This window comes from Vulpes vulpes, chromosome 8 (assembly GCF_048418805.1).
Source record: "Vulpes vulpes isolate BD-2025 chromosome 8, VulVul3, whole genome shotgun sequence".
Taxonomy (NCBI): domain Eukaryota; kingdom Metazoa; phylum Chordata; class Mammalia; order Carnivora; family Canidae; genus Vulpes; species Vulpes vulpes.
The window spans coordinates 27,225,114-27,249,060 of NC_132787.1; the positions used below are offsets into that span (position 1 = coordinate 27,225,114).

The following is a 23,947-nucleotide window of genomic DNA, read 5'->3' on the forward strand; positions in this document are numbered from 1 at the left end:
CTTGGGTCATGATCCTGGGGTCCAGGGATCAAGTCCCACATTGGGCTCCCTGCAAGGAGCCTGCTTCTCCCTCTGCCTCTCTCTGTGTGTCTCTCATGAATAAAAAAAATCTTAAAAAAAAAAAAAAAAGTCTTTGCCTCGGAATTCCCAGTTTTGTTTTTTTTAAGATTTTATTTATTTATTCATGAGACACAGAGACACAGGCAGAGGGAGAAGCAGGCTCCATGTAGGGAGCCTGATGTGGGACTCAATTCCAGGACTCCAGGATCACATTCTGGGCCAAAGGCGGCGCTAAACCACTGAGCCACCCAGGGATCTCCAGGAATTCCCAGTTTAATATAGGTTATTCAAACAAATTTGTTGAAAAACTCTGTATTTCAAATTTTAAAAAAGCTACTTGACTACAATTAAGGTAGAGATAACTTTAACAGTTCGGATCCAAGCCCTCGGGTTTAAATTCAGAAGGACTTTATGATAGAACTCCACCTAGGATTGCCCTTAATTATAAGAATCCTAGGAGGCTAACAGATTCATTTTGTCCTAGAACCCTTCAAGACTTCAACAAATAGGCCCTGACATCATCTAAAACTGAGTAAATTTCACAAGTGTATTTTAATGAGCAATGCTTCAATGTTCTGAACATAAATGAGAATTCTAATAGAAAACAGTTTTATCTTGGATTTTGATCATTTATCCACCAAGAATCATAAACAAATCTAAAAAAGAAAGCCCAAAAGTACAATGAGAATTTAAAATGAGAAATTACTTTAAAAAAAAAAAAGAAACAGGGCAGCCCGGGTGGCTCAGTGGTTTAGCACCGCCCCTTCTGTCTAGGGCATAATCCTGGAGACCCAGGATCAAGCCTCATGTCAGGCTCCCAGCGTGGTGGGGCGCGGGGAATGCCTAGGTGGTTCAGCTAAGCATCTGCCTTCAGCTCAGGTCATGATCACAGGGTTCTGGGATCAAGGCCCGCATCAGGCTCCCTGCTCAGCTTGGAAGTGTTTTTCCTCTGCCTATTTCTCCTCTGCCTGCCGCTCCCCTTGCTTGTGCTCTCTTTCTCTGTCAAATGAATACATAACATCTTTAAAAAAAGAAAAAAAGATGATGATGATAAATCAAAGATAAAAGAGTAGAAAGAGAAGCAGTAGTCATATTCAAAATATACTGAGGGTCAAATTGAGAGGATTTGCTAAGGCATTTATGCAAGTACAGGAGAAGGGGCAGCCCCGGTGGCACAGCGGTTTAGCGCCAACTGCAGCCTGGGGTTTGATCCTGGAGACCCAGGATCGAGTCCCACATCGGGCTTCCTGCATGGAGCCTGCTTCTCCCTCTGCCTGTGTCTCTGCCTCTCTCTTCGCTCTCTCTGAATGAATAAATAAATAAATCTTTAAAAATATATAATAATAATAATAATAATAATAATAATAATAATAATAAGGAAGTACAGGAGAAGAGAGGAATCAAGAATGATGCAGGGTTCTTAAAGTGAGAGCCTTTGACAATCTTACTATTTACTGAGTCTAAAGTAGAACCACATTTGAAATAAAAAACCTTAAGATTTTCTACATATTAAGTTCAAAATAATCTAATTAGACATCAAAGCGAAATATTCCATTCTAGAATACAAGAGGGAATATTGGTAGGGCTAGAGATAAACAACTGAGAATAATCGGAATATACAGTATTTTATAGTATTTAAAACCAAAGGACACCTAGGGTAAGACCTTCAAGAGAGCACTTTCCAACACCTAGAAGTCAGGTAGAGCAGAGGCCAGCAAAGGTGACTAGAGAGAGCAGCCAATGAGTTCGGAAATAGGAGTGGGAAGGATGAAGAACAGGCAAGTGTGGTATCAAGGAAGCCTAGAAAAGAAAGTTTATATCAACAAAAACAAGATCCAAAATGCAACAAGCACACAGTACACAGCATAGCTCTTTTTCTTCTCTTTTATTTTATCCTTTGCAAAGACCACTGAACTGACAGTCACATTTATCAAAGAAATGCTATTTAGTATAGGGTACCCCATAAGAGAAATACCTTGTAGAACAATGGTTCTTAAGCCTAGATGCACATCCAAGTCACCCAATTTTTTAAAATTATAGCAAAATGTCTGGCTGCATGCCCCAATTCTAATTTAATTGGTCATAGTTGCAACTCAAGCACCAGGATTTGGACACCCAGTGGCACAATTCATATCGTAAAGGAAGAACTACTTGATTCTTACCAGTTTCCAAATAATAAGATCCCTATCATCCTCTTATGGTGACCAATTAGTTTTCTTTGGGGGAAGAAAGCGAATCATTTTTTGGTCTTTTAGTATCATGATGATCACTGCAGTTATTATCCTTATGTATAGTCAAACATTACGTGTTAGGTCAGCAGGAGCATCCTAAACACTGGCCGCCGAGGCTAAGGAACATGAGAGCTTCAAATACACACAGACACACTAAATATCAAATTAAAGATAGCAGAACAAGGTATTTAATGCTTTGTGTTACTACAGAGAACGTCTATTGAAAAGATTCTTACAAAAAAAAAAAAAAGATGTATATATGAGGTGATGGATGGGTTCATTAACTAGATGGAGAAAATCCTTTCACAACTATATACACATACCAAATCATCATTACATATAATTTAATTAAATATTTTAAAATTTTATTTTCCAATTATACCTCAAAAAGTTGGGGGCAGGGACACCTGGGTGGCTCAGCAGCTGAATGTCTGTCTTTGGCTCAGGGCGTGATCCCAGATTCCTGGGATCAAGTCCCGTCAGGCTCCTTGCATGGAGCCTGCTTCTCCTCCCTCTGCCTTTGTGTTTCTGCCTCTCTTTCTGTGTCTCTCATGAATAAATAAAATCTTAAAAAAAAAAAAAAAAGTTGGGGGGGACGGTGACTCAGCAGTTTGGGGCCTGCCTTTGGCCCAGGGCATGATCCTGGAGTCCTGGGACCAAGTCCCACATCGGGGTCCCTGCATGAAGCCTGCTTCTCCCCATGCCTGTGTCTCTGCCTCTCTATCTCTCATGAATAAATAAAATCTTTATTAGAAAAAAAAAAAAAAGTTGGGGTTAAAAAGCAAATGATATAAAAATTATCAGCATCAGAGCTGGCAGGGTGGGTCGGGGCTCAGGCAGTTATGTATGTATGTATGTATGAATGAATAAATAAAATTATCAGCCTCAACTACCATTACAAAATAAGTCATAAAGGAGAAGAAAATTATTTCATCATCCATCACAGTGAATGACGCAGTAATGGTATCATTCACTATGTAACAAATTACCAGAATTTGCCTGTATGTACAACTATAAGGATATCATAGTTTGGTTTGACAAAATTTCTTTTTTCTTTATCAACAATTTAGGATGGGGTCTTGATTCCAAAACACCTGAAAAGATAGGCTATTTTATGTACCAGCCCTGGAAGAAGTTTTGAGTCATTCAAACACTACACTAACACAATGAGAAGTTATTCACGTATGTCAATATTGTGAATGGAGTCGATCATGCTGAGCTATAGGTGGCTAGTTGCCTAAAAAAAGTTACAATAAATAAATTAACCCAAAACAAGTAAATGACTATACTATGCTCAAAGTAAACAAATACTGGAGTAGGAGAGAAATGTGTGTGCAAAGTAAAAGCACGTATTACTAATAAGCTTATCTGATAGGGACGCCTGGGTGGCTCAGTGATTGAGCATCTGGCCATTGGCTTCGGTCATGATTGCAGAGTCCTGGAATCGAGTCCCATGGGGAGCCTGCTTCTCCCTCTGCCTGTGTCTCTACCTCTCTCTCTATGTCTCTCATGAAAAAATAAAATATTTAAAAAAAATAAACTTATCTAATAAAAAGTACAACTACATAATTTTTAACACATACATATCTATCAAGACAAACCACTGCCTCATCAGCAGTAAAGTAAGCAAGTCTAAACAATCACCACTCTATATCTAACTACTTTTTCTTTTCTTCAGTTAAGTAAAATATATATTTCTAAGCATGGTAGTATTAAGCCACTTAACTATCATAAAACATAAATCATAAATACCAGATAATTAACAAGAATCAAAATTAAAATTGAAAAGGAAAAAAAAGACTAAAAATAGTTTAAAATATTACCACATCCTACTACTGTAAACACATGTAATTTTTTTTCTTTTAAGTAATCTCTACACCCAATGTGGGACCTGAACTTACAACCTGAAGATCATGAGTCCCACCCCCTCTACCAACTGAGCCAGGCAGGGATCCCCCAAAACATGGAATGTTTTACAAACCCTTAACAATGTTTCACTACATGTATTAGCAGAACAACAGCAGCAACTCCACCTTCTCACAAATCTTCAATGTATAAGGCAGATATATATACATGACAAAGTGAAGAGTGGAGGCACAATGTTATCTAGTAATGATCTCTGCACTTTAATTATCAAAGATAAATATTATTAAAAAAAAAAAAAAACCTTGGTGGGCACTTGGGTGCCTCAGTGGTTAAGCATCTATCTCCAGCTTAGGTCATGACCCCAGGGTCCTGGGATAGTGTCTCAAATTGGCTGCCCTGCTTAGCAAGGAGTCTGGTTCTCCCTTTCCCTCTGCCCCACTTCCCTGCTCATGCTCTCTCTCTAAAATAAAATAAAATAAAATAATAAAATTTAATTAATTAATTAATTAAACAAACCCTTGGCAAAGAAGATGTACTTACATTTTAGGGATATGCTGATTTTACAAAACTAAAATTTCATAATAAGCTAACATGATCAATTATTTTCATATGATACATATGAAGGCAAATTCCACCTTCATCAAGTGATCTAGGTAACATCATCTATGACAAATTGTCATCAGGTATCCCTTAACATGATACAGTGAGAATTTTATTCTATTTTCTCCAAATGCATAAACCAAATCTGATCATTACAAAAACACCAAACAACCCCAAAATGGGGAATATACAAAATAAAAGATTTATACTCTTCAAAAATATCAGCGACATGAAAGATAAAAAAATGTTGAGGAAACATTAAGATTAAAAGAGTCACAAAACTAAAAGCAATGCATGATCCCCAACCGGATTCTAAGTAGAGAATAAAAACTGCTATGAATGACATTATTGGGACAATTAGTACAACTTCAATACTTAATAGTATCAATATTAAATTTCTGGGTCTTGATAATTATTCTAAAGTTATGAATACCCTTGTTCTTAGGAAATGCACACAGTGAAGTATCTACGGATTCTGCTAGAATTTTCAAAAAATGTGTGTAGGTGGTAGGGAAGAAGAAAGAGGGAGAGATGGGAGTAGGAAAGACGACAGAGATAGATGATGGATGGATAGATGGATATAGAACAAATGTAGCACAAAGATAATTAGTGAATCCAGGTTAGGGAATTTATACATTCATGTGTGACAGAGAAAGGGTATAGGAGTTTTCCATCTTCTCTATTAGTTGAAATTATTCCAAAATTAAGTTTAAAAACTCTGCCTTTTGGAAAAAAAAGTCAAGAAAAACATCAAAATGGAGAAAATATTGAACTCCTATCACAGCAAGGAAATGATGTTTTTCCTACTTGATAAAGATGAGTAGGTTAAAAAAATTTCCATCCTCTAAATACAAAATTTGGGGCACCTGTGTGGCTAAGTCACTCAAGCATCTGACTCTTGATTTTGGCTCAGATGATGATCCTATGAAATAGAGCCCCACAGTGCACTCCAAGCTCAGCATGGAGTCGGCTTGAAATTCTCTTTCTCCCTCTGCCCTTCCCCCTGGCTCACATTCAATCAATCAATCAATAAATAAATAATAAATAATCTTTTAAAGATAAATATACAAAAATATAGGAAAAGGGTAATGCAAATATATAAAAAATATATTTACACTGTGTTTACATTGCATATATCTACATGTATATATGTAGAAATTATGGGAATATCAATACAGAGAAACTTCTTGATAGAACAAACAGAAGTTTATGGGGCAACCCGGGTGGCTCAGCGATTTAGTGCCACCTTCAGCCCAGGGCCTGATCCTGGAGACCCGGGATCGAGTCCCACGTCAGGCTCCCTGCGTGGAGCCTGCTTCTCCCTCTGCCTGTGTCTCTGCCTCTCTCTCTCTCTCTCTCTCTCTGTTTCTGTGTCTCCCATGAATGAATAAATAAAATCTTAAAAAAAAAAAAACAGAAGTTTATTATAAATGACAAAGTATCTGTTACATGCAGAAAATATGTATATTTAATTTAAAGTTATATAAATAAGAAAAAATTCAACAGAAGAAAGGGCAAAGTAACCAAATAATCAATTTAGAGAAAAAAATAACCAATAGCCAGAACATTAGAGATATTCAAATCTTGCTAGTAATAAAAAAAAATGTGTTTGGCAAAGATAAAACAATGCCAATTATTAATGTCAATAATTACTGCCAAGCTTCAAGGAGACTGGGGAAACAGCACTATATTATATATAGGTTGGACTATGAATTGTTACAGTTTTCCAGAGGGGGGTTTAATAATACCTATAAAAAGCAAACCTAAATATCTACTCTTTGAACTAGTGAAATAGCTTCTAGGAATTTATATTAGCTCCCAAAAGCAGTTTATAAAAATATGTTCATTGATTACATTGTTCTTTATGTTGGGGATAATTGGACCAAAAAAGATACATCAAGAAAGCACTAGTTAAGGGCACCTGAGTGGCTCAGTTAAGTCTCAGACTCTTAATTTCACCTCAGGTCATGATCTCCTGGCCATGAGATCAATGCCCATTGGGCACCTTGGTCCATGGGGAATCTGCTTCAGATTCTTTCTCTCTCCTTCTCCATCTGACCCTCCCCCCAACTTTCTGACAAATCTTAAAAAAAAAAAAAAAGTACTGATTAAATAAGATAAACTATCACATAAGAATAATAAACAACCAGTACTGCCTGGGTGGTTCAGTTAGTTAAGCATCTGCCTTCAAGCTCAGGTCATGATCCAAAGGTCCTGAGAGTGAGTCCCACATCAGGCTTCCTGCTCAGCAGGGAGTATGCTTCTCCCTTTGTTCCTCATCCTGCTCATGCTTGCTCTTGCTAGCTCATACTCTCTCTCAAATAAATCTTTTTAAAAGGAATAGTGGGGGGATCCCTGGGTGGCTCAGTGGTTTAGCGCCTGTATTTGGCCCGGGACGTGATCCTGGAGTCCTGGGACTGAGTCCCTCGTCAGGCTCCCAGCATGGAGCCTGCTTCTCCCTCTGCCTTGTGTCTCTGCCTGCCCCCCTCTCTCAGTCTATCATGAATAAATAAAATCTTTTTTTAAAAAGTTTAAAATTTAAAAAAAAAAGGAATAGTGTAGAACCATTAAGAAGTAATAAACTTATTGACATGAAACACTGCCCAATATAGAACTGAAAAAGCAAGCTACATTTAGGTGCAAAATGATTCAATTTATTTTGTACTTATGTTAAGAAATCCAATATGTACAGAAGAATAACGATTTTCTGAGGTGTTATAGTTCCATTATCTTCTTGAAGCTTTTTAGTTTCAAATTCTTAAAATAGTAGCAGGTATTACATTTCTAACACACTTATTTCCATGTGACCAAGTGGAGGAAGATCAAGACCCTACTAGAAATTAAGAAAAAACTTTGTTGGCTGTGAAATTTCAAAGTCTGTCATAATTAGGCAACATTAGGTGCTATACTAAGCCCTTCCTTTCCCTCTTCTCAATCCCTCTTCTTTATTCATACTTCATCCTGAAGAATTAACAACTTCAAATATTTTCAGTAAAGACAGTGCACATTTTAGGAAATTCATCAAGATGATTTTATCAATTATCCACACAAACCAACAATAGAGCAGCCACATTGTTATTTTTTTAAGGTATGAATAAAACTGAACTCTTTAGTGAATGTTTGAAGAATATTGTAAAAAAAAAAAAAAAGAAAAAGGCCAAAAAATACAATGCAAACTCCACAGCATAATCAAATTGCAGGCTAACATATAGTAAGAGATAATAACGGTAATCTAAACACAATATACAATATACATATTGCACAGGGGCTGTTCTACATTATAAATTATCAAGAGGCACCAGAGCACAAGTGGTTAAGGACAAAGACTGAATTTATACCGCCTCTGAAGCCTTCCATCTGCCACTAACTGCCCATAACCTTAGAAAATATTTAATCTCTTCTTACCTCAGTCTCCTCATATCTAAACTGAGAGCAGTAACAGTAATTACTTCAAAGAACTTTTTTAAGAATTAAATTAGTTGGGATCCCTGGGTGGCGCAGCGGTTTAGCGCCTGCCTTTGGCCCAGGGCACGATCCTGGAGACCCGGGATCGAATCCCACGTTGGGCTCCCGGTGCATGGAGCCTGCTTCTCCCTCTGCCTATGTCTCTGCCTTTCTCTCTCTCTCTCTCTCTCTCTCTCTCTCTATCTGTGACTATCATAAATAAATAAAAAATTTTTTAAAAAAAGAGGCTTGGTGTCTATTAAAAAAAAAAGAATTAAATTAGTTAAAATAGGTAATGTAATAAAATATGTAGGTAACCTGCAAGGCAGAAAATAACATTATTAAAGCCTTTGCTAATCATGACTATTTCTGACCCCTACCTTCACTTGTTCATTATACAACAAATACTAAAACAGCCAATATAAAAAACTTTTTGAAATCAACTGCTTATATATTTAATTTCCAAACAGTCTAATAAGCTCACCAATCTACAGAAATAGTTCTAAAAATCTTTCAAATTGCCACAATAAAGTATCACTCAAGAGAATCTAGGTAGCTCAGTTAGGAGGCCGGCAATTGGTTTCAGCTCTGATTGTGATCTCAGGATCATGGGATTTATCCCCCAACATGGGGGAGGGGGGGCCTTCATGCTCAGCGGGGAGTCAGCTTGAGATTCTCTCTCTCCCTTTCCTTCCACCCTTGCCCCCACATGCTCTTGCTCTCTCAAGTAAATCATACAAAAAAAAATGCTACTCCCTATTCATTCTTTTATATGCCTCCTTTTCTTTCTCTCAGAAGCACTTATTTCTATAATTAATTAGTGGTGATGGTTGCAGAATGCTATGAACACACTAAAAAACCACTGGGAAAAAAAAAAAAAAAAACACTGAAAACCTTGGTAAACCTTATAGTATGCAAAATATATTTAAATATATGCCTGAAATGATCTCCCTACAAACAAGACAAAACTTAGGTTTTCTTTTTTTTTTTTTTTTAAACTTAGGTTTTCAATAAGACACTCCTCACCTTCTTATACTAAGAGTAGGCAAAAACTTCTTAGCATACAAGAAGTACTATCAAAAAAAGTTGATAAATGAGATTTCACTGAAATTAAAAACTATTCAAAAGATCCCATTAGGAAACCAAAGACAGAAAAGTGCCTGGTGACTTAGTTGGTGGAGCATGTGACTCTCAAACTCTGAGTTGTGAGTTTGAGCCCATTAGGTGTAGAAATTAAACAATAAAATCTTAACAAAAAAGGGACATCATAGAGACTGGAAGAAAGTATCTGCAATATATATATATATATGAGACAAGCCATTCAATAAAATAATAAAAGGCTTATTATTAAATAGGTACTTCCCTCAAATAGGAAATTCAAATAGCCATAAGCACATGAAAATGAGCTCAACCTCATTTCTCATCAGGGAAATAAAAATTAAAGCCAAAATGAAATACCACTACAAATCTAAATCTACTAGAATAGCTAAAATTAAAAAACTGATAATACCAAGATATACAGCAACTAAACTCTAATTCACTGCTGGTGGGAATATAAAATGATACAATCAATTTGGGTAAGAGTTTACAGTTTCCAAAGCTAAAAAATGCCCTATTCTATGACTCAGCACCTCCATTCATAGGTAAACAGCCAAGAGAAGTTAGGTTAAATAAAATGCTATAGCTGGAACTAAGCCAAGATGACTGAAATTGTAATATGGCAAGGGGAGAATAGAGGACAGGATAATAGACTGGAAAGGGACATTAAGAAATTCTGTTTTATTAAGAATATTTTCATCAGGGTGGTGGTGCCACAGGTGCATACAAACGTATGAAACAATCTTTAAACTGCTGAACACTTAAGCATACTTTAGAAACTTTATTGTACATTACAACTAAAAATTTTTTTAAAAGGCTCCCTAAAACATCATCACCTCACGACCTTCTCTCTATAGCTGACTCCCTTTACTTCCTACTACTCCTTCTCAGTCATTATATACTTTTAACTTATCCCTAATCCATGTTCCCAGAAACCTTTCATAGGTCACTATTAAAGCATTTAAAACATTTCATTACTTAAATCCATTTAGATCTGTACACACCTAAAGAATGTTAAGTTCCCTGAAGAGCTGAGGCCTGGCTTTCTTATTCACCTTGCTTCCAAAGTACCTAGCACACTGCCATGTACTGTAGACATCAATAAATGTTTTCTGGATTTCAAGGATTCCTATGACTTCTAGAACAATGCCTTGCTAAATCATACCCCTTAATTTTTGTCTTTTAAAGATAATTTCTTTCCCCCTCTCCAATGGGAATCTTCTACAGTTTCCAAAAAGAGGATCTGGGAGAAAAATGCATTTGACAGGCTTTGAAATGAATCTGCACATCATAATCAACCAGCAGAATTGCTGCCCTAAAGAAAAATAAATGGAAATACACACAATGAGAAAGTAAATGATTCTATTGTTTAACAACAATAAGCTCTTACATTTATTGGATACATACTGTGTAATTCTATGGGGTAACTAGTCTTAAAACAGCTACATCTTAGATCGGGAGTTTTTTTTATTTTATTTTTTAGATGGGGAGTTTAAAACCTGTTTATAAAACTACTTAAATAGCAGCTGAATAATGTGCTTTAAAAAAAATTGTATTAAAAAAAAATTTGTATTCCAGGACACCCAGGTGGCGGTTGAGCATCTGCCTTCAGCTCAGGGCGTGACCCTGGAGTCCTGGGATCCAGTCCCACATCAGGCTCCCTGCAAGGAGCCTGCTTCTCTCTCTGCCTCTCTGTGTCACTCATGAATAAATAAATAAAATCTTTAATGATTAAATAAAACTTTCACAGTATGAATGAATGAATGAAGAGGGAGACCTAGCTGACTCAGTCAGTATAGCATGCAAATCTTGATCGATCTCAGGGTCATGAGTTCAAGGCTCACATTGGGCACAGAGCTGGCTTAATATAAATAAGTAAATTTTTAAAAATAAAAAATATAATTTAAAACAAAGGAAAACCCGAATAGTTAAGCATATGAAAAGATGCAAAAAGAAAAGCAAACTAAAACACAGTAGGATACAACTCATCTATTAGATTGGCAAAAATTCAAAAGTTTGATAACACCTTCTCAGCAAGGCTATTGAGAAGGCAGATGCTCTAACAATGATGATGAAGACACAAACCCTATGGAGGGCAATTTGGCAATATTTATCAAAATTACCAATACTTAGGCATCTGGATGGCCACTCAGTTAAGCGGCTACCTTCGGCTCAGGTCATGATCCCAGGGTCCTGGGATAGAGTCCCACATCAGGTTCCTTGCTCAGTAGGGAAAGTGCTTCTCCCTCTACCCTCCCCCTTTCCCCCACTCATGGTCTCTGTCACGCTTACACTCTCTCTCAAATAAAAATCTTTAAAAAAACAAAAAACAAAACACAAAATCACCAATACTTCTATTATATAGCCTTTGATCTACCCTCTCATATGATTTTTGGGAATTTTTCCTACAAATATAATTATGCATGTACAAAATGACATTATGTTCAAAGATTTATCACTGCAGTACAATTTAAAATAGCCAAAGACTAGAAATAACCCAAGTATCTATACAAGTTTGGTTAAATAAACTAAAAGAATATTCTTATAGAAGATCTTTAGCATAAAGTAAGTTTAAAAAGCAAGGTACACATACATGAAACAAAGATGTCAATAGTGGGAAAAATTTGGTATAGGGTGTAAGGGAACCCTCTATAATCTTTCTAATATTATTGTAAATCTAAAACTGCTCTAAAATAAAAAGCTCAGAGCACCTGGGTGGCGTCAGTTAGGCATCTGCCTTTGGCTTGTGACCCTGGGGTCCTGAGATCAAGCCCTGAGTCGGGTTCCCTGTTCAGCAGGGAGTCTGCTTCTCCTTCTCCCTCTGTCCCTCCCCAACACTCATGCTCTCTAATATAAATAAATAAAATCTTAAAATAAAAAGCTCATTTAAAAAATAAGGCATTAAAAAAAATAAAAATAAAAAAAACAACAAAAAAAAATAAAAAATAAGGCATTGAGAGTATATAGTTTACTGAATTAAATGAATGAAACTACAGATCTACTTGCTTATACTTTCATAAATACTAGAAGAATTCACTAGTAACTAGTAATAGTGGGATGCCTGGTTGGCTCAGCGGTTGAGCGTCTGCCTTTGGCTCAGGGATGATCCCGGATTCCCAGGGTTTGAGTCCCACATCGGGCTTCTTGCATGGAGCCTGCTTCTCCCTCTACCTGTGTCTTTGCCCCCCCCCCCCCCCTGTGTCTCTCTCATGAATAAATAAATAAAATCTTAAAAAAAAAAAAGAAACTAATAATAGTGATTACATTATTTGGAGAAGGAACAAGGAAAGAAAAAAAGGAGCAAGATATCTCAATGTAAAAATTTTTTTTAACTTGTTAAAGATGGTCTTTTCAAAAAACTGGGTAATTTTTAAAAAGCAGCTCCACAAGGATTATCTCCTCTAATGAAACCCAAGGGAAGTTTCTGGCACAGTATTTACATACCAGAAGATTATGGTTTAACTACTATTAAACCTCTAAACACAAATTTTAACCTCTATGGTATATGCTTTCCATAATTAAAAACCAAAATATTTTAATTTTTAATGAAGATAAATAGAAAAATAGCTTTTATAGACACTTGTTCTTTATACAATTTTTCAGAACACATCATTTGACATAATTTACCAAAGCTCAGTAATATGACCTCAAAACTGAATGAAAACAATCAAACCCCTCAATATTGTACAATTTCACTTTTTTGTATAATAATCAGAGTTATTTGCTAATAAGAAGGCTGAAAACTATGGCAGTGAGAAAAAAAAGCACAAGGTTTAAAAGCCACCAATTTTAAAGACATGTATGTATTCGTATCAGTCTGTTCATTAGCTATTTTCAAGACCCTACACCTCAGTAGTTTTCTTTCTGTTCTCCAAATTTTAAAAATTGGGTATTATTTTCATCTCCATCTATTGTTTTAAATTCCATGCATCCACAGGAATGCTAAAACAAGTGTTTTTTTAAAAAAACTATTTTTAGAAGTGGGGCGGGGGGGGGGGGGGGGGGGGCACCTGGGTGGCTGAGTCAGTTAAGCATCTGCCTTCAGCTGGGGTCATGATTCCAGGGTCCCGGGAAGAGCCCTGCATCTGGTTCCTTGCTCAGCAGGGAATCAGCTTCTCCCTCTTTCTCTCTCTCTCTGGTCCTCCCCCAACTCATGCTCCTGCTCTCTCTCTCTCTCTCACCTTCAAATAAATAAAATCTTAAAATAAAAAAAATCTTTAGAAGGGCAAATGTATGCCCATTAAGAAATATACAACCAAAAGTCAAATAAAATAACGCACATATGCTTACTTACCTTGAAAGGTTTGTCTCCACTATGTGTCAGCATATGCCTCTGTAACCAACTCTGACTGGTTGACGGAGTGTTATATACTTTACAACCTTTCCATAAGCAAACAAATACCTGTTAAAAGAAGAGCCATAATAATTTTCATCACTTATTTCAACAAAGTTTTATTCCTTGTAAGTTCAAATGAACATGTTGCAAGTCTTAAAAAAAGAACCATTAATGTATGAATCAATCAAAAAGGCTTAATAGTTAAACTTTCTGAACTTCCGGTATGAGAGATATGGTTTTAAACCCTTTCTCCATAAGGCAACTGTCCAATTCCTTCAATGAGAACGACAAACCAATCCCAAGAGGTCATTCAGAAGGAAATATACAAAATATTAACAACATATCCCTAAGAGCTAGGATTATACACAATTATTTTAGAACAAGCATTATTAATTAGAAATACCAGGAAAATATAGGGGTATAAAGAAACAATGAAAATAAATCAAAATAATCAAATATTAATTGAAGATGGAACTTCAAAAAATGAGTAAAGCTATTAAATTACCAAATTAAATTATTCTGCTCTTGATTCCTTATTCTCACATGCATACTAATACTTATTTTTACATTGTTCTATTCATTAAAAATTATTTCCACTTATCTTCATTATAAAGCAAAATCTAATACAAAATGTTAAATTAAACAAATCCAAAAGCAAATGGGCATAAACTGCTCTATCATCATGAAAGACCCACATACTTGGATTCACATAATTGAGTATGATTGGGATTAGAAAGTACTAATCTAACTAACAATCTAATCTTTATCATCTTCTTACTAATAAAATACCAATTTTCTAACATTATATTTCCATCAAACTGAACACTGAAAACTGTACCCCAACATCAGTAAAAGTATGAATCCATTGTAATCATAATCTTCAAAGAATCATTAATAGGCTCTGCTCTTTTCTAAGAGCAATTATAAATAGAGCCACATTTTGAAGACTACACATCTAATAGAATGAACTTGGACACAGAACTGAAAACAATCATTAAAGAGTTTAAAATACACTTTTTTTTTTGGAGGGGGAGAGAGGAGTGCCGGGGTAGTTCAGTGACGAAGCATCTGCCTTCAGCTCAGGGCATGATCCCAGAGTCCAGGGATTGAGTCCCGCATTGGGCTCCCCAGGGGGAGCCTGCTTCTCCCTCTGCCTATGTCTCTGCCTCTCTGTGTCTCTCATGAGTAAATAAATAAAATCTTAAGGAAAAAAAAAAAAAATCGAGGGCAGCAGCCTGGGTGGCTCAGGGGTTTAGCGCCGCCTTCAGCCCAGGGCATGATCCTGGAGTCCCGGGATCGAGTCCCACATCAGGCTCCCTGCATGGAGCCTGCTTCTCCCTCTGCCTGTGTCTCTGCCTCTCTGTTTCTCAAATAAATAAATAAAATCTTTAAAAAAATATATATATATATGGGGGGGGGGGGGCTGCCTGGGTGGCTTAGCGATTTAGCGCTGCCTTCAGCCCAGCGCAGGATCCTGAGGACTTGGGATTGAGTGCCACGTCAGGCTCCCTGCATGGGGCCTGCTTCTCCCTCTGCCTGTGTGTGTCTCTGCCTCTCTCTCTCTCTGTCTCTCATGAATAAATAAAATCTTTAAAAGAAAAAAGGAAAAAGAAAAAAAATCTTTTAAAAATAAACTTTTTTTTTTAAAGTCTAGAAAAATCAGCTATCTTAAAAATAACTGAGTTTTTAGTGATAACTAAAACCATTTTATATCAGGTCTAACAAGGCAATACTGTTATTGCTGTTTGACACGACTAGAGTTATCACATATCCTGATTTTTGTACAGACTAGCTCATTTCTTTTAGTAAGCAGATACAGAAATCATAACCTTTCCTCCTTCACACTTCAAATCCCTGAGACTAATGTATGTTTACAATACGATTCTTCAAGTTACCAGAATTAAAAGCTATTTTTAAAAATAAATGCAAAGAAAGAAAGACAAAAAGAAGAAAGAAAGAAAGAAAGAAAGAAAGAAAGAGAGAGAGAGAGAAAGAAAAGAAAAAAGAAAAGAGAAAAGAAAAGAAAGAAAAGAAAAAAAAAGAAAAGAAAGAAAAGAAAAGAAAAGAAAAGAAAAGAAAAGAAAAGAAAAGAAAAGAAAAGAAAAGAAAAGAAAAAGAAAGAAAGTTCTTAAAACTACTCATGTTATGTTGTGGAAATTAGTTCAGTAATGTTTAAAAATCACATACAAATGATTAGTGCTGGGATCCCTGGGTGGCGCAGCGGTTTGGCGCCTGCCTTTGGCCCAGGGCGCGATCCTGGAGACCCGGGATCGAATCCCATGTCGGGCTCCCGGTGCATGGAGCCTGCTTCTCCCTCTGCCTGTGTCTCTGCCTCTCTCTCTCTCTCTCTCTCTGTGTGTGTGACTATCATAAATAAAAAAAAATAAAAATAAAAGAATCAAATCATTAGTGCTATCTATTTCCTGACTCAAGACTACTAGACTCTGGGATCCCCAGGTGGCTCAGCGGTTTAGCGCCTGCCTTTGGCCCAGGGCGCATTCCTGGAGTCCAGGGATGGGAGCGGGATCCCGGCATGGAGCCTGCTTCTCCCTCCTCCTGTGTCTCTGCCTCTCTCTCTCTCTCTCTCTCTCTCTCTCTCTATCATGAATAAATAAATAAATCTTTAAAAAAAAAAAAAAGACTACTAGACTCTGAGTCTTAAACATTCAATTCTCGGGAATCAGAGGTTGATTTAAAATTTCCTCAACAAGCCATACCACATTAAAAAAAAAAAAAGCCTTAAAAAGTAACTGGAAACAAAATTAACGTCATTCATGTAATAATTTCTATAACAGTGAAGAGTTCTGCTGTCTCTTAACTCTTAAATAACATCTGTGCTGAATTATTCTCAAAGAAACAATTAAGGTAAATACTCAGACACTGCCCCTACCTAACATTAGCCAACCATTGTATTTGAGAGAAAACAACAATTTCGGACTTTTAATTTTTTTCCTAGGAATAAATATGAATATGGAGATAATGGCACACTGTAATTTCACTGGATATAATAGCCTTCACTATGAGTAGGTACGGTCTAGACTCTAGATGGAATAATGTCTAGTAACACTATTAGAGCAACACCTTCAGGTTCAAAGAAAAACCGTAACTTTCAACCTAATGAAATTTATAGGAAATGAAGTAAGTGTAAAGAGACTGAAGCTAACTATGTTCAGCTATAATGGAGTGAAATATTTGGAAAATAATTCCCAAGGGCAAGGGCAGGGGAAGAGGAAGCACTAACCTGGCACAAGGACAAAAGAGGCACCAGAACTCCAACCAAGGATCCACAAAAACCACAAAACTGTTTAAAAGCTGAATTTCATTTCCTAATCTATGTTAAAAAAGACACTTTGATAAAAAAAGAGTTCAAACTCTGGCAAAAGGATCATCTTCAAACGAGAGTTTTTAGAGGCACAATATGTGAAAAATTGTTTTCATACCCAATTTTTAGAAACTGTCTCATTATAAAAATTAACCCTGAAAACTGACCAAACACCACTGGAATCCAACCCAAATGTGAAAGGAATTATTCAAGAATAAAATCTGTCGGGACGTCTGTGTAGCTCAGCAGTTTAGCACTGCCTTCGGCCAGGGCGTGATCCCAGAGTTCTGAGCTCGACTCCCACATCCAGCTCCCTGCAAGGAGCCTGCTTCTCCCTCTGCCTGTGTCTCTGCCTCTGTGTCACTCATGAATAAATATTAAAAAATAAAATAAAACCCGTCATTCCTCTATATTATCTTAAAATGAATTAAGCTTTAGCAATACTAATCAGAATGCTGAGGCACAGAGGTTCAAGTGTACCCTCTCATGATAGATTTATATTAGGTTTGTAATTAGAGGTAACAAAATTAGGGGTGCCTGGGTGGCTTAGTCAGTTAAGTGTCTGTTCATGACCTCAAGGTGCTGAGATCGAGTCTGGGGGTCGGGCTCTGTGCAGAATCTATTTGAGAGATTCTCACTTTCCCTCTCCATCCTCCCTCCTCCTCCTGCTTATGTGCTCTCTCATAAATAAATAAAATCTTTAAAAAAAATGTATAGAAATAGCACGAAAGTAAATGATCTGAACTCTAACCCAGAGCTTTCACACTTTGCAGTGATGTAATCATGGAAGATACTTATCTAAGCCTTTATTTCCTTTTTCATCAAACACTGTGCGCACACATTTGCTAACTCCAAAATATGATGAAATGCAAGATAATATATTCTCTCAGTAGGACTATTTAACAGAAAAATTGGGTTTATGTTAATAATTGGAGGTCCCTTCTCAAAATTAACTGCCACCAAATTTTTCTGCCCGTCTTAAAGAAAAGAGAGAGGAGAGAAGATGTAGTTATTAAAAGAATCTTTAAATGTGTAACAGTCTAACTTATAAAGATGTAGCGGTCTAAATTTCAATGTACAAGGAAGTTTGGGCTTTCAATCGAGAAGCCCTATAGAAAACCTTTCTCATTACTGTCAGAAAAGGTCAATTTTACTTTAAGGGAAGTCCTCCAAAATGCCCCAAATGAAAAAGACTGATACAACCCTGGGAACCAAGGCCAGTGTAAGTCTCCCTATCTAGTTACTAACATCTCACTCTTGGAAGTATACAAATGAATCCAACAAAATTTTAAGTAAATTGTAAAATCTACTGCAAACTTGACAAAATCTAAGTATGCATAAGGAAAATTCAGTTAGTAGTAAGGTAAATTAAAATCACCAAGTATATTCTAAGTAGAGCTAGTAGGCAACATAATTTACAAGTAGGCATGGGGAAAGGGGCTGGTTTTACCAAAGAATTTTTGTATGAATTAAAATCATACAAAAAGATTTTATATAAAGCAAGAGATACACCATCTAAATTCAAGAAGGTGTTGGATGATCCCTTAAGCTTTAATATTTCTTAGAAAAAAAACCATCTCACTCTTTTACAAAATGTTTGAACAAAACATTTTAATATGTAATTTATTTGGTCTCAAATCAGTTTGCTCTTCTAAGACCTAAAATGACAGTTATAATTCTGTATCCTACTATTCTGAGTCACACTGAGTATTTTCAATTTTCTGTTAAAGCATATTTACTAAAACAGAGAACAAAAATATTTAATAGAACACTCAAATTACATGAATTAAGCATTTCTCCTTTATTACAAAATATATGGCCAATTTCATGTTGTGTTCAGGAGATACCAGATAGGCAATCAAAACTCAATGTGAGGGGCACCTGGGTGGCTCAGTGAGTTAAGTGTCTGCCTTTGGCTCAGGTCATAATCCTGGAGTCCTGGGACCAAGCCCTGTATCAGATTCCCTGCTCAGCTGGGAGTCTGCTTCTGCCTCTACTCCTCACCCCACTCATGCTAAGAGATGAATAAAATCTTAAAAAACAAAACAAAACAGCCTCAGTGTGACCTCCTAAGATTGATTTCACTTTCTAGTAACTTTCCAATTTAACCCTGAGTGTCTACAAATGTCATTTTATATGGCATATAAAAGTAAGTGACTTTATTCAAGTCTTTGAATATCAGCCCTCTCCCCAAATCTTCCTTGGGCCCTCTGCCCTCAAACACCAAAGAATATATATAAAAATGAACTTAATAAAATGACATGTGCAAAATAATTCCTGCATCAAGAAACACATTTTTTTCCGACAACTGTTTTTAAAGTGAGAAATAGTTAAAACAGAAAGAACACTAACGGATTGTTACTGAACCACTGAAATCCTACAAGACGAAGTTTCCTGCCTACCAAGTCTTCAGTGTAAATTAAGAGGACACGGGGATTTGAGATTTGATTAGTAAAATAGCTCAGCCTAGGTTTTGAAATCCAGTCATGCATGCAAGTATGGACCCAAGAACACAATTCTACTATACCTAACAAAAAAGGTTAAAAAAATTTTTTTTGCTTCTTTCTCCTTATATTTTTAAATAGTAGAAAACACTTTCAGGAGTCTTCTTTAAAAAAGTACATTCAGGGGTACCTGGGTGGCATAGTCGGTTAAAAGTGTCTGACTCCTGGTTTTGGCTCAGGTCATGATCTCAGGGTGGTGAGATCAAGGCCCTCATCAGGCTCTGTGCTCAGCACGGAGTCAGCTTGAGACTCTCTTCCTCTTCCTGTGCCCCTCCCCCCTCAAATAAATCTTTAAAAAAGTAAAAGTTACATTCACAATTGGTATTTAAATGGTTAGTTTAACTTTTGAAATAGAAGATTCTACCCGTTTTAATACATAAAAAGGTCAGAAAAAGCTAACGTATCCAATTTCAGCCTCTAAATGTAATTATAGTCCATGTGACATGGCAACATAAAAAGCTTAAAGAGGGGGAAAGAAGTTTTCTAAGCTGTTACATGATGGTTTTGTTTTCCCACAGTGACTTTCATAGTGGGATGAGAACAAGAACAGGAATTAATATAGTATTTAGATCTTACTAACTTACTGCTCCAATAAAACTGTCATCTTTTAATAATATGCTTTAAGAAGCATAAAATCCTCTAGAGGTACCAATATTTTCCTCATTTCTTTCTGTTCCATCAGGACAGTTTAACACTTGGGGTAGAAGTAATAAGAAGAAATCTTAAGAAGAAGAAGAGATAAAACAAATCTTAAAAAAACTGTCTTGAAATTAGCTGTTTTCCACATATATGAGATATCTACAACAGTCAAAGTTACGAAAACAGAAAGTAGAATAGTGGTTACTAGGTGCTCGGGAGAATTAGGAAGTTATTGTTGAATGGGTAGATTTCAGTTTTGAGATATTGAAAAAATTCTAGAGATGGACACAGATGATAGTTGTACGACAATGTGAATGTACTTAATGCCACTGAACTGTACACTTAAAAACATTTACAATTTTTTTTAAATTTTCTTTAAAGAGGCCATTAAAAAAAAATGTCCAAACAACACCCACTCTATTTTAAGCACAAAACCAGATCAAGATTTCCTGTTACATAGCCGTGTATAGTTTTCAGAGTTTCATTCATACTTTCGTTCTGAAAGCTTAGTCTATATACCAATGACTGGTATGTAAAAAAAAAAAATCTGAATGTATTTTCTCCACTCCTCTGATTCTTTAACATTTGTAGTTCAGCAACTAATGTCATTCAAAGATCAGGCCTTCTTTCTGTGGTCAAAACAGCATTAATCTTAAAATTAGCTAGACAGGGATCCCTGGGTGGCGCAGCGGTTTGGCGCCTGCCTTTGGCCCAGGGCGCGATCCTGGAGACCCGGGATCGAATCCCACGTCGGGCTCCCGGTGCATGGAGCCTGCTTCTCCCTCTGCCTGTGTCTCTGTCTCTCTCTCTCTCTCTCTGTGACTATCATAAATAAATAAAAATTAAAAAAAAAAAAAAATTAGCTAGACAATCTTACTATTCATAATAAAATAATTTTATGAATAAGTATAAAGCAAGAAATGACATGAGGGGGACAGGTTCATTTCAGCAAGTTTATACTTATTATAAAAATACCAAGACTTCATGCCTAGCTCTTTGATATCTATAAGGTAAACATAGCAGCAGTGATTACAGGATACATTCAGTCTGCACCTCCATTTTTTTCTACAGATCCTTAAAGGGCTGAAAACATTCTCATAAGGCTGTGTACTCCTCAACATGTAGGATCCAACGCTTAGAAATATGAAATTCTCTAACGCCTACCAGAGATGCCCAATAATCTATATAGTTCATGACCCTATATACAGCTAAATCAAGTGGCTAAAAAAGCATCATGCCATGGCTCAAAAGGCTATCTTAGTGATACATACCAAGTGACATCAAGCACTGCCTCACAAAAGGCAACTCTGTGATAACTAGGAAACCGACTTGGTTTTCACACAAAATCTGATACATGTGGTAAGGGAAAAGACTATTACAAAAGTAACCTAACCATTGAGCAGGGCTGGGTTAGGAGGTAAAAATAACATATGATGGGCAAAGTTCATTAATATACCATCTGTCGTCAAAATCAAATCCAGTAAGTCAAATCTTACCAAATTTAAGTAATCAAAAGATTGCTGACACATTACAACATATTGTGACAATGGCAAAGTTTTCTTAAAAGAAATTTCAATGCGCAAATAACACTAGTTAAAATATTAGAGGTGCTTATATGGCTGCGTTTTGTTTTGTTTTTTTTAAAGAAGATCAATAATGCAACCTAAATATCAATGCAACCTTGGAAATAGTTACCCACTCACTTAAACCATAATGATCTTAACCATTTTAGTATCAGTTTATCTCAATAGTGGTGGCAGGCTGATAGGAAATATGTGGCCTAAGAATTATGTGTACTTACAATGTGACGTTAATTTCTGGAAAATGCACTAACGTGGTAACTATTCAAGACAAACCTAGTGAAGTCGAAAAAAATTATAACCTTATAATACTTTGATCCATTACACTGACTCACCTAATCTACTCAGCTCTTAATTCACTATCCAATAAAAATTATATAAACTGACACATTTAAATGTATTCCCAAAAGGATATAGGTCAATACTCACTAATCATAACTTTCTGTCTAAGCCAGCTCTGTTAAGACCTGGGAAAAGGTGATCAATTCACTTTCACAAATAATGAGTACAAACTGTCATTTCACAGAACTGTATATATTAATCCTGGTACCAACAATCTCTCCAGTTAATTTCACCATCAGGGATAATTTAAGACTACTCTAACAAGAGAAATCCTAGCTGTCCTCTAGTCAAAACATCACAAACTTGGAATAGGCTGAATTCATTTATTATATTCCCACTATATTTTAGGAAGTCTAATTTCTTCTAAAAGCAAATTAAAATCCAACACACAATATGTTCTATTTGATTCCATCAAGTATGTGGGAAATAAATACAAAAGCTTTATAAAAAATAGAGCCTGTGTAAAAACAATCCCAAATTACTTTGAGAAAGAAAGCCTAACTAGCATGAATAAATTAATAAAACTAATGAAAACAGGGAGTGAAAAAAAGAAATGACAAAACCAACCCCTCCTCGCTGACCATCTACATGTATGGAACGGATGTGATCGGCCAGGTCTGGGCTAGAGTTGAAGCAAGCCTGGCACTGGTCCCAACAACAATTATAGGCAATATTTTTGCTTGAAGAAGTAGTGCTTCCTTGTCCATTCATCATTGCTGGAGTTGAACGCCCACTGGAAATTGTGCTGTCTACATCCATTATAGTACTGCTTATGCTACAAAAGAAGAAAAAAGGCTGTGTTATTCCTAGAAATTCACTAACATGAATATGATCTTATAAATACTCAATTAAGATTACTACTTGACATTATGCTCCATATAAAGCATACTGACCATATTTTCTATTAGAAAACAACATGGTTTTGAGATGATTGTTGGCAATAAAGTGCAAATCAAGGGAAAAGCCTCAAAACAGGGAAGAGATAATTTAAGCAACTTTGGCAGACATGAACTCCCCAATGCAACAATCTACAGAAAACAAACCAAACACAAACACATACACGCAGCTCAACACATTTCATCCCTTCCATAGTTCTAAGCAGCACAATAAACCAACAGAGTAACAGTTTCCAGCTATAAATAATTCAGAATCAAGAGTACCTTTACAGTATAAATCACTTGTTAATCCAAATATTTTCTTCTATTCACTAATCCGAGGCTACAACTTCTTGTCTTATCCTACCTCTTTCTACCTCAAGTAAGTTTGGGAAATTGTGTATTTTCCCTTCTAAATAAAAAAACAGAACAGACAAAACAGTACAATAAAGTTTTCCTGATTTTGCGAAGTCCAAATAAAACATCTTTTTCTGGCCCTCAACATTTTTAAACTCACAATCCACAAAAGAGGTCTGAAAAGCCAATCAATCAATTCTTTTTATTTTTTTTATTTACTAAAGTATTACACATTAGTTATCCTTTTATTAAGAAAATTATATATTAGTAGAAATAGAAGTAATTCTGAATGCTCAAAATTTCAAATCTTAGTAAAATGTAACACACTTTTCCTTTTCAAAGTAATTCACTTAGGGGCACCTTGCTGGCTCAGTTAGTAGAGTATGTGACTTGACCTCCGGGTTGTAGGTTCCAGCCCCACACTGAGTGTAGAGATTACTTAAAAATAAAATCTTTAGAGGTGTCTGGTTGGCTCAATTGGTTAAGTGTCCAACTTAGCTCAGGTCATCCTAATTTTTTTAAATCAAAAATAATTCATTAAAAAAATTATTTTCAGTATCTTCCCAATACAGAAATTACAGGGAAGTAGCTTCAACCACGGAGGGGTCAACAGTCAACAACAAGAATGTTTGCAGGCTAAATCCATCAAAAGCAATGTATCTGTTTACAATTTAAGTAATTTTTGAAAACTGC

General features: G+C 36.1%; 1 protein-coding gene across 4 annotated transcripts in view; it reads right to left on the minus strand.

The window, feature by feature from the left end:
• Positions 1–23,947, minus strand: part of AEBP2 (AE binding protein 2) — an 87,196-nt gene that overhangs the window by 39,564 nt on the left and 23,685 nt on the right. For all 4 annotated transcript variants that reach the window (XM_072765890.1, XM_072765891.1, XM_025995141.2 and 1 more), the window contains exons 2-3: positions 22,590–22,797; positions 13,594–13,701 (exon numbers count right to left, since the gene is read on the minus strand). In XM_072765890.1, the coding sequence (XP_072621991.1) occupies positions 13,594–13,701; positions 22,590–22,797 (316 nt within the window). The remainder of the gene's footprint in view (positions 1–13,593; positions 13,702–22,589; positions 22,798–23,947) is intronic.